Below are 16,181 nucleotides of genomic sequence, written 5' to 3' on the forward strand. Positions count from 1 at the left end.
CATTGCAGCATCTCAATCCTGGCCATTGCATCAGATGGATGTGAAGAATGCCTTTCTCCACGATTATCTGTAGGAAGATGTCTACATAAAGTTTCCCTCGGGTATCTCTACCTCCTTTCCTGATCATGTCTACAAGCTACGTCGTCCTTTGTATGGGCTTAAGCAAGTCCCTCGGGCTTGGTTTGAGAAGTTTCGCGACATACTTATTCTCCACAAGTTTACATAGAGTCAGTATGATTCATCTCTCTTCTATCATAAGTCTACCGCGGGCATGGTCATTCTCTTGGTTTATGTGGATGACATCATCATTACTGGCACTAACTTTGGACTGATTACCAAGCTTCAGAAGGTGTTGCATGCCACTTTTCATGTGAAGGATCTTGGACAAGCCACGTACTTCTTAGGGCTGGAGGTACATCACACACCCAAAGGTACTTTCTTAAACCAGCATAAGTATATTCAAGATCTTAGTACTCTTGCTGGGCTGGAGGACACATCTTCGGTGACTACCCCTATGGAGGTCAATGACAAATATAGGGAAGATGAAGGGACTCTCCTTGATGATCCGACTATCTATCGACAACTGGTTGGGAGTCTCATATACTTGACTACTACTCGCCTGGGCATCTCCTATGTTGTTCATCAGGTCAGTCAGTTTATGTCATCTCCTCGGCACCTACATCTTGCGGTAGTTCGGCGCATCATCCTCTATCTACGTGGTTCCCCTGCTCGTGGATTATTCTTTCCTACCGGCTTCGCTCTACGTCTGGTTGCCTACTGTGATGCTGATTGGGCAGGGTGCCTCGATACCTGTCGCTCTACTACAGGCTGGTGTATTTTTTTAGGGGATACACTGATTTCTTGGAAATGTAACAAACAAGACTGGGTTTTCAAGTCATCTATCGAGGCCGAGTATCACGCTATGTCTACTGCGTTTTCTGAAGTTATTTGGCTCCGTGGTCTTCTTGTTGAGCTCCAGTTTCCTCAGCCCTCATCTACACCGCTTCATGCTGATAATACAAGTGTTATCCAGATTGCGGTCAATCCGGTTTTCTATGAGCGCACCAAGCATATTGAGGTTGATTGTCACTCTATCCGTGACACTTTGGAGCGCCGGGTAATATCTCTTCCATGTATTTCTTCAGATCTTTAAGTGGCTGATGTCTTCACCAAAGCATTGTCTCAATCCTGACATAATTTTTTGGTTGGCAAATTGTTGTTGGTTGGCAAATTGTTGTTGGTTGACTCACCAACATCAATTTGAGGAGGGATGTTACGATATCTTAAAATATATATTAGATGTAATTTATGTTCATAATTATTGTATAATTTGGGTTATGTACATAGGGTTATTAGATTAGGCTTAATGGGATGGGTGACATTGTATTGGCCCCATGAGCCATTTTGTAAAAGTAAAACATAAGCTTAAATACATAATGAAAGGGGGGAAAGCGGTAACGGAAGGAATTCTTTTCGTCTCTCGTCTACCTTGTCTTCGTCGAGAAACCAGAGAGCTCAACACTCTCGTCTAGACTGTTCCGTCAGTCCCTTGAGGTAGTCGTGGTTCCGTCCACCGTTGTAGGAGCTGTGAGCTCCCTGTTAGGCTGTGCCATCAGCCTCTATCCGACGCATTTCGTCTCTGTGAATACGCGAGTTCTATGAGTCTTAGTTCGTTGTTGGAAACCTACATTGACATTTCAAGCCTTCAGAAAAATTAAGTTGATCAACCAATCCAACTTGATTGATCAATCATGCATTGAAGCTCTGGTTGTGCAAAACTATCATCAATCAATATAATGGATATGATCGATAATGTTTTATGTCCCTTGTTGGTATAGTTGTGTCTAATCAATCAATATTATAGGTATGATCGATCATGCCTTACATTTTTCCAATGCCTAGACAAGTATGATCAATTAATCTAGTGGGGATGATTGATCATATTTTATAACTCATTTTGGAACAGTTTTGGCTAATCGATCAATCTACTTGGTTTATCAATCATGCTTTCTATTGCTTGCCAATTTGCTTAGGGTATGATCAATCATGTTTTCTACTGCTTGCTAGTTTGCATAGGGTATGATCAATCATTACTGGATAATGATCGAACATGCCAATTGCTAGTTTTCTGAACTAGACTTCTAAGTATGATAAAAATGATCCCAAAGTTTCCTAACAAATTGAAAACGTGTATATGCATCGGCTAAACACGATTTGAAAGAAATATGCCCTAAAATTCCAAATACTCTAGTGTACCTCAAAATTGGAGTTTTGGAGTGGTCCTCTTACATGACTATGTGAATGATCAACGCAATTTCAAGCCTTCAAAAAACATTAAGGGGGGGTTAATCCACAATGAACTTGAATTGAAGATTTTAATTCATCTTAAATGAATTGATTCAACTTCAACTCATCCTTGGGTATTAGTATAGACGAGTTCAAGTGCACTGGAAAACGAATTTCAGTGTTAGTCCCGCAAAATAAAAACTATGATATAAACAAGAGAATGAATAATTTTTTGTAATATACTTAAAAAGAACATAAGACGAAACAGATAGTTAACCAAAATAAGCATGGTTACTAAACTTATAAATGATTTAATGTGTATTAAATATATTAATAAACTAATTAATAAAATATTACATTATATTACTTAATGATTAAAATTTATTATAAATTAATATAATAATTATATGTGATAAGAATAAATTATAAAAAAAATTAAATAAAAGTAAAAAATAACATAAGAGAATATAATAAAAAAATAAATTATTTTTTTAATAACATAAGATATATTTTAACATTAAAAACCACTAATTTAATATAGTAATAAAAAATTAATATAATAAATATATATATTATTTTATCAACAACATAATATATATTTTTACTTATTATTAATTAATAATATATTATCACAAAATTTAAAACCATTGGTTTAATTAATTATAGCAATGGGATAATTATACCAAAATAATTTATCAAATATTTATTTTAATAGTAATGTAATTATGACTATTAAATCACTAATTTAATACAATAATTATAAAATGAATATATTGAATAAATAAAAATAATTATTTTACAAAAAAATATGGATTATTTTTTAATAACATAAGATATATTTTAACATTAAAAACCATTAATTTAATACAGTAATAAAAAAATAATATAATAAATATATATATATATATATATTATTTTATCAATAAAATTATATATATATATATATATTATTTTATCAATAAAATTATATATATTTTTATGTATTATTAATTAATAATATATTATCACAAAATTTAAAACCATTGGTTTAATTAATTATAGCAATGGGATAATTAAACCAAAATAATTTATCAAATATTTATTTTAATTATGACTATTAAATCACTAATTTAATACAGTAATTATAAAATAAATATATTGAATAAATAAAAATAATTAAACCACTTCGTCTTCCTCACTGCGCGCGTCGTCTTCCTCTGCGTTGGCGGGAGACTACGACAGGCTAGCGGGCAACGACGACGGAGGCGGCGCTCTGACGGTACACCGAGAGGGAGAAGAGAGGTTGAGAGGTCAGGAGGCCGAGAGGCTCTGCGACAGAGGTTCGGCCTCCCGTGCTCTGCGACGGAGGTTGAGAGGGAGAAGAAAGGGAGGCCGAGAGCGAGAAGATAGAGGGAAAGGGAGAGGAAGGCCGAGGGAGAGGGAGAGCAAAAGGGAAATGAGGGATTTTTTTTCGTTTGGGGTAGGGGGGAGGGAAAACACGGGACGTGCAATTCATTATGATGATTCGTAAAATAGGTCTGAATCTGATTTTCCTCGTTTTTGCCTTATTGAATTACCTATCGTGATTCAAATGAAGTGGAAATCATTCCACACTAACAACCTAATCTAATGAACTAAGTAATACAAAAGTAATTCAAGTACAACTTATTTTTGGACTAACCCCCCCCAAGTTAATCGATCAGTCCAACCCAATTGATAGATCATACATTGAAGTTATGGCTATGCAAAACTAAGTATGATCGATCAATATAGTGGATATGATCGACCTTGCTTTATGTTCCTTGCGGGCATCATTCTGTTTGATCAATCAAATAATGTAGGTATGATCGATCAAGCCTTATATTTTTCAATGCCTTGATAGGTATAATCGAGGCAATGAATGATCATGCTTTATAACTTATTTTTGGCATAGTTTTGTTTGATTGATCAATCCAATTAATTGATCTTTCATGATTTATATTACTTGCCAGTTGGTATAGGGTATGATAGATCATTACCAAATAATAATTGATTATACCAATTGCTTGTTTTTTTTAACTAGGCTTCCAAGCATGATAAAATGAATCCTAAAGGTTTCTAATATGTTGAAAATGTTTATATGCATCGGTTAAACATGATTTGAAAAAAATATCCCTAAAGCTCCAAATACTTTTGTATACCTCAAAATTAGAGTTTTGGTGTTGTCCTCTTATATGACTAGAGTTCTTGACATTTTTTTATACATCTTAGACTCTAATATTCAAATCTTCATTTATTTGCTTACGGGTGTTTCTTTAAGATGACTTGAGACACATTTGAGTTTGAGGTCTTGAGATGTGTTTGTCGTTTCATTTGCAAAGACCTTGAAAATTGTCACTTGAAGGAAAAAAGGAAAAAATCTGGAATGTTAAATTTATAAATATTATCACTATTAAGTTTTGTTACCATTAAAATATGAATGCATCAACTCGAGGTCAACAGTTTTAAGTCTGACATAGGTTTGAGGCAATACGAGTTTTACCAAACTAGATCCCCTAACTCATACCCGACTCGATCTCGACTCTAACCTAACCTAATTAACTTATATACCCTTTTTAAATTATAATTATATATTAAAAATAAAAAGAGAGAACTTCTTTAATTTTTATTTTTATTAATTTTATTTATAAAGTATAATATTTTTTATATAAATAAAAAAATTAAAATTTTATATTATTAAATAAATAGTAGATTGAGTTCGTGAATAGATGCCAGGATGGATGAATGATATAAAGATGGGATGGGGAAGGAGGGGGATTCGACAAGGATAGAATGACCGAGTTGTGGGAATGAGAATCGATTCGGGTCGGGAGTTTTTGTTATTTGGGTTTCATATCCTATCCTCTACTTACACGTGTTTCAACCCTAACCACCAGCCATACCAAGGAAAGCGTCACGAGTAAATTCGAGCACCACGTGGCAGGTCTCATTCTTGAAATCTGCGTAACGGATGATTTGTGAATTGAGTTTTTCATTTGGTTCGTTCTTTCCATTTTCATGTCGGAGTTTTTCTGGTTATTTGCGAATGTAATTGTGTTAATGAAAATGAAGCGACATTATAGTAAATGACACATTATTATCACGAAATAAATTCATAAAAATTTCTCGATTCGTCGCTCCTCCCTAAATGCTTCGCTGTGTGCACCGGAGCAGGAATTCTAGAACGGAGGAAATCCGGTGGCGTATGTAGGATCTGAGAAAGTTGGTTTCGATAGGGGAAAGACAAAATGGGTTTGATCACGGGGTTGATAATGGGGGTGTTGGTAGGAATCGCTCTCATGGCTGGATGGCGCGAAATGATGAAGTCTCGAGCAAGGAAGCGGGTGGCTAAGGTACTTTTCGTTCTCCATTTTTGCGGTTATCAAAGTGTTTTTTTTTCTGTTTTGGTATCGGTGGAGCCTAATGCTGGCTTTTATGGGAATCTTAGGTAGTGTTCGGAGATCTCTCCTTTAGTGTTAGTCGGTAGCACTTTCAGCTGGCCTTGTTTAACTGAACTACTTTTTGGTGGACGTATTGAAATTGAATTTGATAATGTGATTTTGTTCTTTTGGTTTATGCAAATTTAAGTAAGAAAATTGACAGATCAGTTATATTGTTGCACAATTTTGCTCGAGTTCCTTTCTATACTTAACACGAGGTTGCAGTAGATTGGAGTCTGATTGTTGGATAAAAGTCATGGACTCCAAACATTTTTGCTTTAAATGTTTGAATTTCATTGTTGGTAATTAGTAACATTCGTGATTTCCTGTACAATTTTACTTTTATTTTCTAGTTCAAAGTTGAAGGGGGAGTTTTCTTCTGGTGTCTTTGTAGTACGTTAGTCCTTGTTTTTAGTAATCCAATAGACAAGTCATGACATGTTTTGTGATTGCTTAAAAATGTTCAATAGAAAATCTGCTAAAGGCGATTATGAATCTAGTGTTTCTGAATGCAATCCCTTGAAGGAAGATAGCTTCAACAATCAATTTGAGTTGAATGTGCTTCTGAAATTATTATGAGATCATATTCATCTTTTCAATGATTGTACTTACGTGAGTAGATTTTGTACTCCACCTGTGGCAGATTCAAGGGAAGGTCCTGCAGAGGCCATGGCCTTTCCATAAAATTGAAATATTTGAACAGTGTCTTATAAAGAGACAATATGGGGTCAACCATAACAACGGTTTCTGATCAAGCCCAATTATCTATGCAAAGACAGCCATGACAGGCGTTTGAAGAAGACTCCTGATTCTGCCATTACTTTCAGTTATGACATAAACATTTTTTCTAATACTTACATCTTATCATCTGCAGGCTGCTGACATAAAGCTTCTTGGGACCCTCAACAGAGAGGATTTGAAGAAACTCTGTGGTGACAACTATCCTGAGTGGGTGTCATTCCCGATGTTTGAACAGGTTGGATTCTCCTGGATTTGTCTTTTCCACTAAGCTTAGACTTTTTACTTTGTCTATATTCTTTGTCCCTTGTCTAGTTTACAGGTCTTTCTTGGTAGAGTTGGTAAAACCTTTTAGCAGTGAATAATCTCTTTTTAATCAGTTCTCTTGATTCCATGCACAAAGGGGACAGCTACTACAGTAAACATGTGAGAAGAGTGACAAAGGCAAATGTCTACTTAGTTCTGTCCAACTGTTTAAACCTGTGATAAAATGCCAAACTGTATCTTCCATTGAACATTAAATTCTAATGTATCCATAATTATAGATGTAATTTGAGTTTTTCCACTAGTTCAACATTTATACGGTGATTCAAAGAATCATTTTAAAAAGAATTAAAGTTTAAACAACATGTAGTCATTGCAGTGGGAAATTATTTGGCTTATGAAGATAGATTTATATGGGAGCTAAATAGAGGGAGTTGGTGAGGCTGCTTTGAAGATTGATTCACATAATATCCAAAATTACTTCACAAATCAGAGGCGGCAGAATACTACTTTGGCTGATATACATGAATGATAAGGGATCAGTGGGTTCTCTTCCGTTTTACTAATTCATCTTCTTCAAAATAAAAAAAAATAAAAAAGATAAGGGATCAGGGGGATCTCTGTGCAATTATCCACATAAACAGGATATAATTTCTTCCTCTGTTTGGTTAATGCCAGGATCATTTATTCCTCCATAAATGATTGCTAAGTTTTGTTTGGGGGCCAAAATCTTGGATCTTGTCCATTTCAAAAAAAAAAAAAGAAAAAAAAAAGGAATCTTGGGGATAATATCCAGGAAAGGGTTTCTCTCTATAACAAGATCATCAAGAACAAGTAGGTCCTTAATGTTCCAAGTAAGCTTGTTATACCCTTGTTGTACGAGGCCCACCCTCCTAGGCCTTTTGTCCCTTTTTGGGCTTGATAAAATTCACTTTTCTTAAAAAAAAAAAAGTAAGCATGTTATAGTCCTATTCTTTGACCTCTCATAATAATAACCATGTGGTTTAGGTGGGGGTGCTTTTGCAGAGATGTTTCAGTAGTTAAGTTGCTCTCTGAGGTGGCCTTGTGTACTCTAATTTTAGTACATAAAAGCACAAGAAAGAGTGTTCATTTCCTGAGTTCTGTCATATCTCATGCAGCAGTATTTTGTAAGTCCTTTCCCATGGGTTCTGTTTTTGTGTGCCACAAAGTTAGTGCAGACAGAAACGTATATGTGGCCGAATATTGAAAAACTTCTAAATTTTTCAGAGGTTTCCCCAGGTGGTGTGATTAGATGTTTCATGCAGTTCTGATACTTTTTATTTTTATTTTTTTATCAAGATGATAGTTAAAGGTTAGTGACATCAGCTCCATGCCTTCAACATGTTTTTTTTTTCGGAATTGGGGTGTAATTTGTTGATTATAAAAGCTGATTACAAAGAGAATAGCTTTTAAGCCCAAGGAGAAAAAGCAAGTGGGGATTGGAAACATTATTCTTTCCACATTTGTGAACTTGGGCAGGATTCTTTGGCACTAAACCTGGGCCATATTTTTGCCTGGAAGGTCGAACATGTCTGTTCTATACATAGGACAGGTGGATTACTAGATTGGCTTGGTATGCCACCTAGTTGGTGGAACGAATTACAGAAAAATGATTAATTCTCAAACAGTAAGCTATCTCTGGTTATTTGGAGTGAGAAGTGAGAGGCTGCATATAGGCTATCAAGCTATCCAAAAGCATGGCAAAATTTTGGGTGTTGATTGCCAGTCAACGGATAAAAGATGAGTTTGTATTCCAATTGAGAGTATCTATTATTCTTAAAATTTTAGGAAACATATAAGACAAGTCCTATTTGTTTATTTGCCGACTTTCTTCATACTTTGTTGGTGTGCATGAAACTGAGTTTTTTCTTATATCTCTGCAATACTTGATGGGTTTCTCTGCTGACTTGCAGGTGAAGTGGCTGAACAAGCAACTTGCAAAATTGTGGCCTTTCATTGCTGATGTAAGTTGAAGATACTATTTTTAACTACCACAGTTATAAATTCGCAATTTTATTACCTTTTTTTCTGTAGATATACAAATACTCAAGTATAATTGTTCCTTTGGCTCCTCCATCTCAGGCGGCATCAATGGTAATTAGGGAATCTGTTGAGCCACTGCTTGAAGAATATAGACCTCCTGGAATTACTGCTCTTAAGTTCAGCAAGCTTTCTCTGGGAAATGTAGCTCCTAAAGTTGAAGGTTTGGTTTACTTTTATTATACTAGTTTTTCTCTTTTAGAATAAATTCTTGTCCGTGTTTTAGTTTTATTGGTCCATATTTCAAGTTGCTATTGAGCCTCTACAGAAAGAAAAGAGAAAAAAGGGAGTGAGTACAGTCAAGAGAAGATAAGAAAAATAGGGACCGTACTCTTATGTAGGACCGAACTTTCCTTTCTGGCAGAAAAGAGAGCTTTTCTCTTTTATGCGTGGAACCTGATCCCAAGAAGTAGTATTTGGTGAAACCCTGCTTCTTCCATGGGTTCTTATTTTTCTCATGCATTGTGATGTCTTCAATTGGCAGTTCTGACCATTTGCAAAGAAACATTCCTTTACATCCCTGCTTCTAGGAGTTGCTGATGACTCTCTTTTGCTCCTTGAAGTGAGGAGCTGAGGGCTCCTCTTTTGTTGATTCTCTCTCTCTCTCTCAAATTTTTTTCTAAATGGTTATTAATATAATCTTTTTTACTCAGAACAATTTAGTAATTTTATATAAATATCATCTCATTTCCACCTTGAATAAATTCTGTAATTAAAACTCTTAAGATCACTCCATAGCTATTAGATCCTTAACTTACAGATTGATAAGAGGAAGCAACCTTTTTTTGTTGGAGCATAATTGCAATGATCTCACACATTCCTCTTGCCTGGAGCATGACTTTAAAAGTGAAAGGGCAAGATCATACATGGAATAACTGGACCAACTGAGCCTCTTAAATCAGATAACAAGTTCTGAATTCTCTGTTTCCGTTACCACATAGGAGCAGTATCGTCTGAAATACTTATCATGCCTTATAAAAATGAATAAAATTATCTATTTCAGTTCCAGCTAGTGAATTTATGTTCTTTCTTCTTAGGCTCTTGCTTGTTGATTATCTGGACTGCATTGTGTGATGAGTTACTTTTTTTCCTTGAGGGGTCTTATGTTTGTATGGGTCTGTGTGTCCTCCATGTCTTGCTTCATTTTTGTGCGAACTTACTGCAGGAATTCGAGTTCAAAGTCTTAATAAAGGCCAAATTATAATGGATATTGATTTTCGATGGGGTGGTGATCCAAGCATAATCCTTGGTGTTGAAGCACTTGTTGCTTCACTTCCAATTCAGGTCCTGTCTGCCATCTTTATTTGTGAAGTCATTGAGCAATTTATTGACAGAGCAAACATTATAATTCGGTTTTTGTTTTTTTTCTTTTGTTTTTCACTCTGCAGTTGAAAGACCTTCAAGTTTTCACTGTTGTACGTGTTATATTCCAACTTGCTGAAGAGATTCCCTGCATTTCAGCTGTCGTTGTGGCACTTCTTTCAGATGTAAGATATTGTTTAAATATTCAGTTTCATGCAGGTTATTTATTAATTTTTATTTTATGGAAATCCACTGGGATTTTTTGCTAGCACTTCTTGCTTAACTTGCGGCCCTGTATTTCAATGATCTCCTTAGTAGTTGGGAGTGAAGGGTAGGGCTCATGTAGTGCTTACTGGAGAAATGGTTCGCATGCAGATTTTCCTCATTAATGTGATTGTTTTAGGGCTGGTAGAGTCCATCATGTAACAAACATTATTTCAGTTTGTGGTTACTTTCGCATATCCTTGCTTCTTTTTATGAAAAGTGGGTCACTAAATTTCTTGTTTGGAATGGTACACCATGATTCATATTCAATAACCATCCTATGACTAATCCAGCCGAAGCCTCGAATAGATTATACATTAAAGGCTGTTGGGGGGAGTTTAACTGCAATACCTGGACTTTCAGATATGATAGATGTAAGTTTTGTATGATTGTCAACTTCTGCTTTTACAATTTTGTTTTCTTTTCTTCCATTTTAAAAAAAAATCTTCAATATTAAAAGAAACCTATTTTCTAGTCAATTCAGTTTCAGCAGTTACTAAGAATAATGTGATATTGTTGGTTTGTTAGGACACTGTGGATACGATCATCACTGATATGCTTCAATGGCCCCATCGGATTGTTGTCCCAATTGGTGGTGTTCCTGTTGATACGAGGTAATGGGCACCTGCAATGATTTTGTTCTGAAGGTTTTAAACTCTAAAGTTGATTGGTTGCATCACCAATTATGAATAGAACTAGTTTCAGAATTCTACTTTAAGGTCTGATTGCTTCTGGAGCCAGATTTGGTTGTTCACAATTTAATATCAAAGGACTGAGTATGTCTACAAACGTGTGTGTATAAAAATTATGTAATTAATCAATGTAAAAATCAACCTTTATGCTTGAAATACACAACATTCAGATTTAAATTTTTCCATTAAAATAATTTTTGATTGTAACCTGTTTCAAGATCCAGCAAATATTTTTATTGTAATGTTGTATTCTTTTCTACATCTGATATTCATACCACATTTACTGGATCTGCACATTCTTTCATTAGCTTTACTCTTTCTTCATAAATATCAAATTGAAGTTTGTCTTTTGCATTGTCAATCTATAAGTTACATAGAAAAGATATCAAAGCGGTTCTATCTGGGCTATTTCCTCATGTATTTGTTGGCCATGATTTGCCAGGTCAGTTTTTACTTTTTTAAATTAAAAAACGACTAGTAACATCCAATGTAAATGATGAAGTGTAAAATGCCTCTACGTTGTGGATCACTTCACAACCATTGTGGCATAGTTTCTCTGCACAGGCCCACCTCGCACTTGTGGGTGCTCATTATGGATAAAAAAAGGTGTAGGTCCAGTGGATTTGCTTTGATACCACAAGAAATGACATCCAACTCAGTAGCTGAAGCTCAGAGTGGAGAAACTCGACTTTTGCTTTAATACTTGATTGTAGATCTATTCACAATCAATGTAGGCTTCTTCTTTTTTAAAGTAAGATTTTTTTTTATTGTTCATATCTTTAATTTTATTTAAAAATAAGAAAAAAGTATGTTGTTGTTTATATCTTTAAATTCTATGTAGTGGTTTGCTTAAAATTTAGACCTCTTTAATATTTGATAAATTTGATGAATGTGTCAATTCTGCCTATGAACATGGCTTGCTTATCAACATTCACAAATTGGGTTTTCGTGGTATTTCATCTTATCTGGAATTACCAGTAGAGGCTTAACACATGTACATTGAGTTTGCCGTTGATTTAGTGTGTTTCAAGTAAAGTCAGTCTGAAAATATTTTCATTCAATAATCAAATGAAATTCTTTTTGCTGCAGTGAATTAGAGCTTAAACCACAGGGAATGCTCTCAGTGACTGTAGTGAAGGCAACCTCTTTGAAAAACAAGGAAGTGATTGGCAAATCTGATCCTTATGCTGTCATCTTTATCCAGCCAAAGTTCAAAGTGAAAACAAAAGTTGTTGACAATAACCTGAATCCTGTGTGGAATGAAACATTTGAGGTGATTGCTGAAGACAAGGAGACACAATCTCTCATAGTTGAGGTCTCAACCAATGTCTTTTAGCTTTATATTTTAAGTTGTTTCTTACTGCAATATATATGGATCCATGTTTTGACTGACTAATGAGGTTTTCGATGTGCTGCAAAAAAGAGTAACTGGAGGACTGACTTTTGCACAATTTTGTCACAGAAGATCCCTGAGCCTTTATGTCTTTACATACTTAATGCAGGTTTTTGACAAAGACATCGGACAAGATAAGAGGCTCGGTATTGCAAAGTTATCTTTAATTGACTTGCAGCCTGAAAAAACAAAAGAGGTTGAGTTGAGGTTGTTGCCTTCACTTGATATGCTAAAAATCAAGGATAAGAAAGATAGAGGCACAGTTACTGTCAAGGTACGTTGTTCCTGTGCCTTTTTAACTCACTCCTGTACATCAAGTATTACCTTAACGAGTTTCATTCAACCTGCTAATAAGTGACATATTTTATGTTTCTCTTTTTTTCAGTTTCTTTTTATTCTGATTATTTTTATGTAAATACTACTGCCAAAACAAAAAAAAATTATTAGTAAAAACAACAAGAAGTAAAATTAATAAAAAATATATTCCGACTTTTGTCATGAAAAGTAAAATCACAAAACCTGCTCAGCATCTTTGGCATGATTATGATTAGACACTGGTTTTGTGTTATGATATTAATGTTTCTTGGAGTCATTTAAAATCATGTTGCTGATGATCTTGCAAAATCAGGTGTATCGAGATCTTGTCTTTTATTTGGACATTCTCTCTCGGTTTGGGCTTGAGGGCGCTCCTCTCCCCTTATTGTTGCTTTATCTTTTCTCATATTAATGAATCACCATTTCAAGTAAAAAAAAAAAGAGGCTCAACACATTAAGAGCTTTACAGAAAAAGGGGCGGTATCGGCCAGTCACTGAAGCCTATTTCTGACTACTTTTTGGTCCATCAACTTGTGAATTCTTATTTTGTCCATAAGCCAATTAATAAAATCAAGTTTATCCTGGCGTTTTTGAAGCTTCCCTGAATGAAGTTCCTTGGATACGTTTTACAGCAATACAAGAAAGGACCTACATAATTCTTTTGAGTTATTTCATTGTTGTAAGATCATATCCTTGACCTGGTTTTCTTTTGTTTGGTTTTAACATTAGTTTTTTTTTTTTTTTTTTTTTTTTTAAGTAAACAACAGAATAAGTGCCTACAAGTGTTTTCGTCACAGGAATCCACATTTCACTCTTGTTTGGGTAGATCGAACATCTCTCACAAATATAATATAAGCATGGGATAGTTTCCTGCTACAGTGGAGACACAGGAATGTGTGTATATATATATATATATATATATATCAGACAAAAGGTAATGCCTTTCAGTAATTCCTCAAAAGCAGCTTGCGTGGTGTAACTCATGCCATGGGTGTAGGGTGTACCAGACGTTGCAGTTGAAAAGGCCTAACACATGGGAACCTTCGTTGGATTTTTTGATGGATAAATACCAGGTTTGAATCAAATCCGTAAGGGGAAAACAAGCAAAGATGAATTGGAGGAGATGGTTTCTGTTGAAGGAATTTGTGCTCTTATAATAGTTGATGATTGATGGTAATCAGTAAACAACAGTTATAACTGATTCTGGGAGGTCAAGGAACAAAGTATGACTCGGAGCACTTTTTCTGCTGCTGCTTGTTGAGGAGATTAGAGAACTTCTTCACATACCATTTTTTCCTACCACCTCTCTCTCTCTCTCTCTCTTGCATGCATACCGTAGTTGTTGTATAATACTGTCTAGCTTGGCAGACCATGGAAAAAGTTTTATAAAATATAAAGTTAATTATAAAAAATTTATCAGAACTATACAATTATTTATGTTCATAATAAATGTAAGGACAAAATAAATGTATTTCCAATTCCACCCCAGACAATGGCTTCATTACAAAATGTTGAAACTGAAACTGAACAAGCAATTCTCATATGTTGTTGCAATTTCTTTTGATTTCTGGTAGGAACTGGAATTGGTGTCCAACTGATTTAATCACTTTTACTGATTTCCTAAATGTGGTAGAAGTTAGTACAGCTATTATATTCTGATATATACATATAATTCATTTCTCTATTGTTGCTTTATATTTTGTTCTGGGGCCTGTAGGTGCTGTACCATCAATTTAGCAAAGAAGAGCAATTGTCAGCCTTTGAAGAAGAGAAGAGGATCTTAGAGGACAGAAGAAAACTAAAAGAAGAAGGACTAATAGGCAGCACGCTGGATGCAGTTGATGGGGCAGCATCATTAGTGACATCTGGTGTTGGTCTAGTAGGGACTGGAATAGGGGCAGGAGCAGGACTGGTCGGTTCTGGAATTGGAGCAGGAGCAGGGCTGGTTGGATCCGGCCTTGGTACAGTTGGCAGTGGACTTACCAAAGCTGGAAAATTTATGGGCAAAACTATTACCGGTAATTTTTCGTCAAAGAGAAGTGGAACCAGCACCCCTGTAATGCAGGAGAATGGAAGCTGAAAGATGATTATACTAGTGAGCTGCTATCATCTTGAGTGTTGGTGTTGTTGTTGTCTATAGGTAGATGGAACAGATGTCGTGATTATTTTAGTTCTTCATCCACTACAGCTTTTGCTATTTTTTTTTATCAAATTTCTTGTTATACTTCTGAAAGCTGTGAAAATATTTTCTGATGCTTGTAGGCACTTCTCACAAGTTTTAATTCACACTGTTGTTTAATCACTGCATTCTGATCTGTCCTGTTGAAGGTTTTTGTAATGGGAAAAACTGATATTTTCATTACCTGAATAATAACTGTTTGTTTCACAATTGGGACAATTTTACCTTAAAATAACTCTCATTTATTATGCGGTAATCCATTTGAGTCCCCAATATTCCACCCTTGGAGCCAGGAATCAAATATTGGCAGGAACCAAGTTTGCTATTGGCTGTTTTAAAAGATATACAGGCTTTAATGGGGTGTATGAATTCCATTGCAGAACGCTCGAAGGATAGGAGGGAGTAAGAAGTTCTGAGTGAGAGGTAGGGCTAGATGGATTAGGAGTTTCTGGAGTAAAACCCTAATCCTCCCTCTTAACTTAAAAGTTGAAATATTATATAACTACCCTTCTCACATTAGGGCTGAAAATAAAGATTAAATAATGATAAATTAATGTCACTCTTCTATTTGCCCTCTAATACTCTCCCTTAAGTTGGTGCATGTTAAAACTTAGGATTTCATGATGTATAATTAAAGTAGAAGATGATTAAAGGGTGAGAAGAAGAAGGAGAATTATGGAGAGAAGGTTTAGGAGGAGAAGAAGTGTGACGAATTTGGAGAAGGACAAAGAGGCTGGAGAATTAGCGTTATGGAAGATATCCAAACTCTCCCCCTTAATTTTTATTTATAAATATCAAGAGTACATAAATTACAAGTATACCATTCACCCTAGAGAGAGTGAAGAAAAGACAAAGAACATAAGATATTTACTATAATGCCATGTAAGCTTGTCTATGACTTTCCCTCCTCTCTTATGGTGGTGAAAAAACATCGTATAACCCTAGCTTGATACATGCAGTGGAGAGAATTTTGGAGTTAGACTAACTTTATGAACATATGAACAAGTTGTCTATGAGTTGAGACATGTTTAAGGCTTATGGTTTCTACTTGGAACTTTTCTCTCACAAAGTGATAGTCCACCTTGATGTGCATAGTTCTCTCATGAAACACTGAGTATCCCCCCCCCCCCCCCCCCCCCCCTCTCAAGTTGGTGGTGAAAAAATACCATATAACCCTAGCTTGGTACATGCAGTGGAGAGAATTTTGGAGTTGACTGACTTCGTGAACATATCGGCAAGTTGTATATGAG

The 16,181-nt window shown here is 35.3% G+C and overlaps 1 protein-coding gene across 3 annotated transcripts; it reads left to right on the top strand.

Annotated features, from left to right (window-relative positions):
- Nucleotides 1-5,135: 5,135 nt before the first annotated feature.
- LOC137943893 (calcium-dependent lipid-binding protein-like) lies at nucleotides 5,136-15,126 on the top strand. 3 transcript variants are annotated; one of them, XM_068789319.1, is made up of 12 exons: nucleotides 5,136-5,227; nucleotides 5,458-5,636; nucleotides 6,598-6,699; nucleotides 8,660-8,710; nucleotides 8,829-8,949; nucleotides 9,952-10,070; nucleotides 10,175-10,273; nucleotides 10,646-10,726; nucleotides 10,881-10,966; nucleotides 12,134-12,359; nucleotides 12,547-12,711; nucleotides 14,470-15,126. In XM_068789319.1, the coding sequence occupies exons 2-12, from the start codon at nucleotides 5,532-5,534 to the stop codon at nucleotides 14,830-14,832; spliced, it is 1,518 nt and encodes a 505-aa protein (XP_068645420.1). In that variant the 5' UTR covers nucleotides 5,136-5,227; nucleotides 5,458-5,531; the 3' UTR covers nucleotides 14,833-15,126. The 3 variants fall into 3 exon arrangements, with proteins under 3 accessions (XP_068645420.1, XP_068645418.1, XP_068645417.1); XM_068789317.1 differs by lacking the exon at nucleotides 5,136-5,227 and adding an exon at nucleotides 5,228-5,282; XM_068789316.1 differs by lacking the exon at nucleotides 5,136-5,227 and having other exon boundaries at nucleotides 5,264-5,636.
- Nucleotides 15,127-16,181: the final 1,055 nt, after the last annotated feature.

The sequence above is a fragment of the Aristolochia californica genome, unplaced genomic scaffold (genome assembly GCF_029961685.1).
Source record: "Aristolochia californica isolate CCGP_79_NKW_82.1479 unplaced genomic scaffold, dmAriCali1.0.hap1 SCAF_11, whole genome shotgun sequence".
In the NCBI taxonomy this organism is placed as follows: Eukaryota; Viridiplantae; Streptophyta; class Magnoliopsida; order Piperales; family Aristolochiaceae; genus Aristolochia; species Aristolochia californica.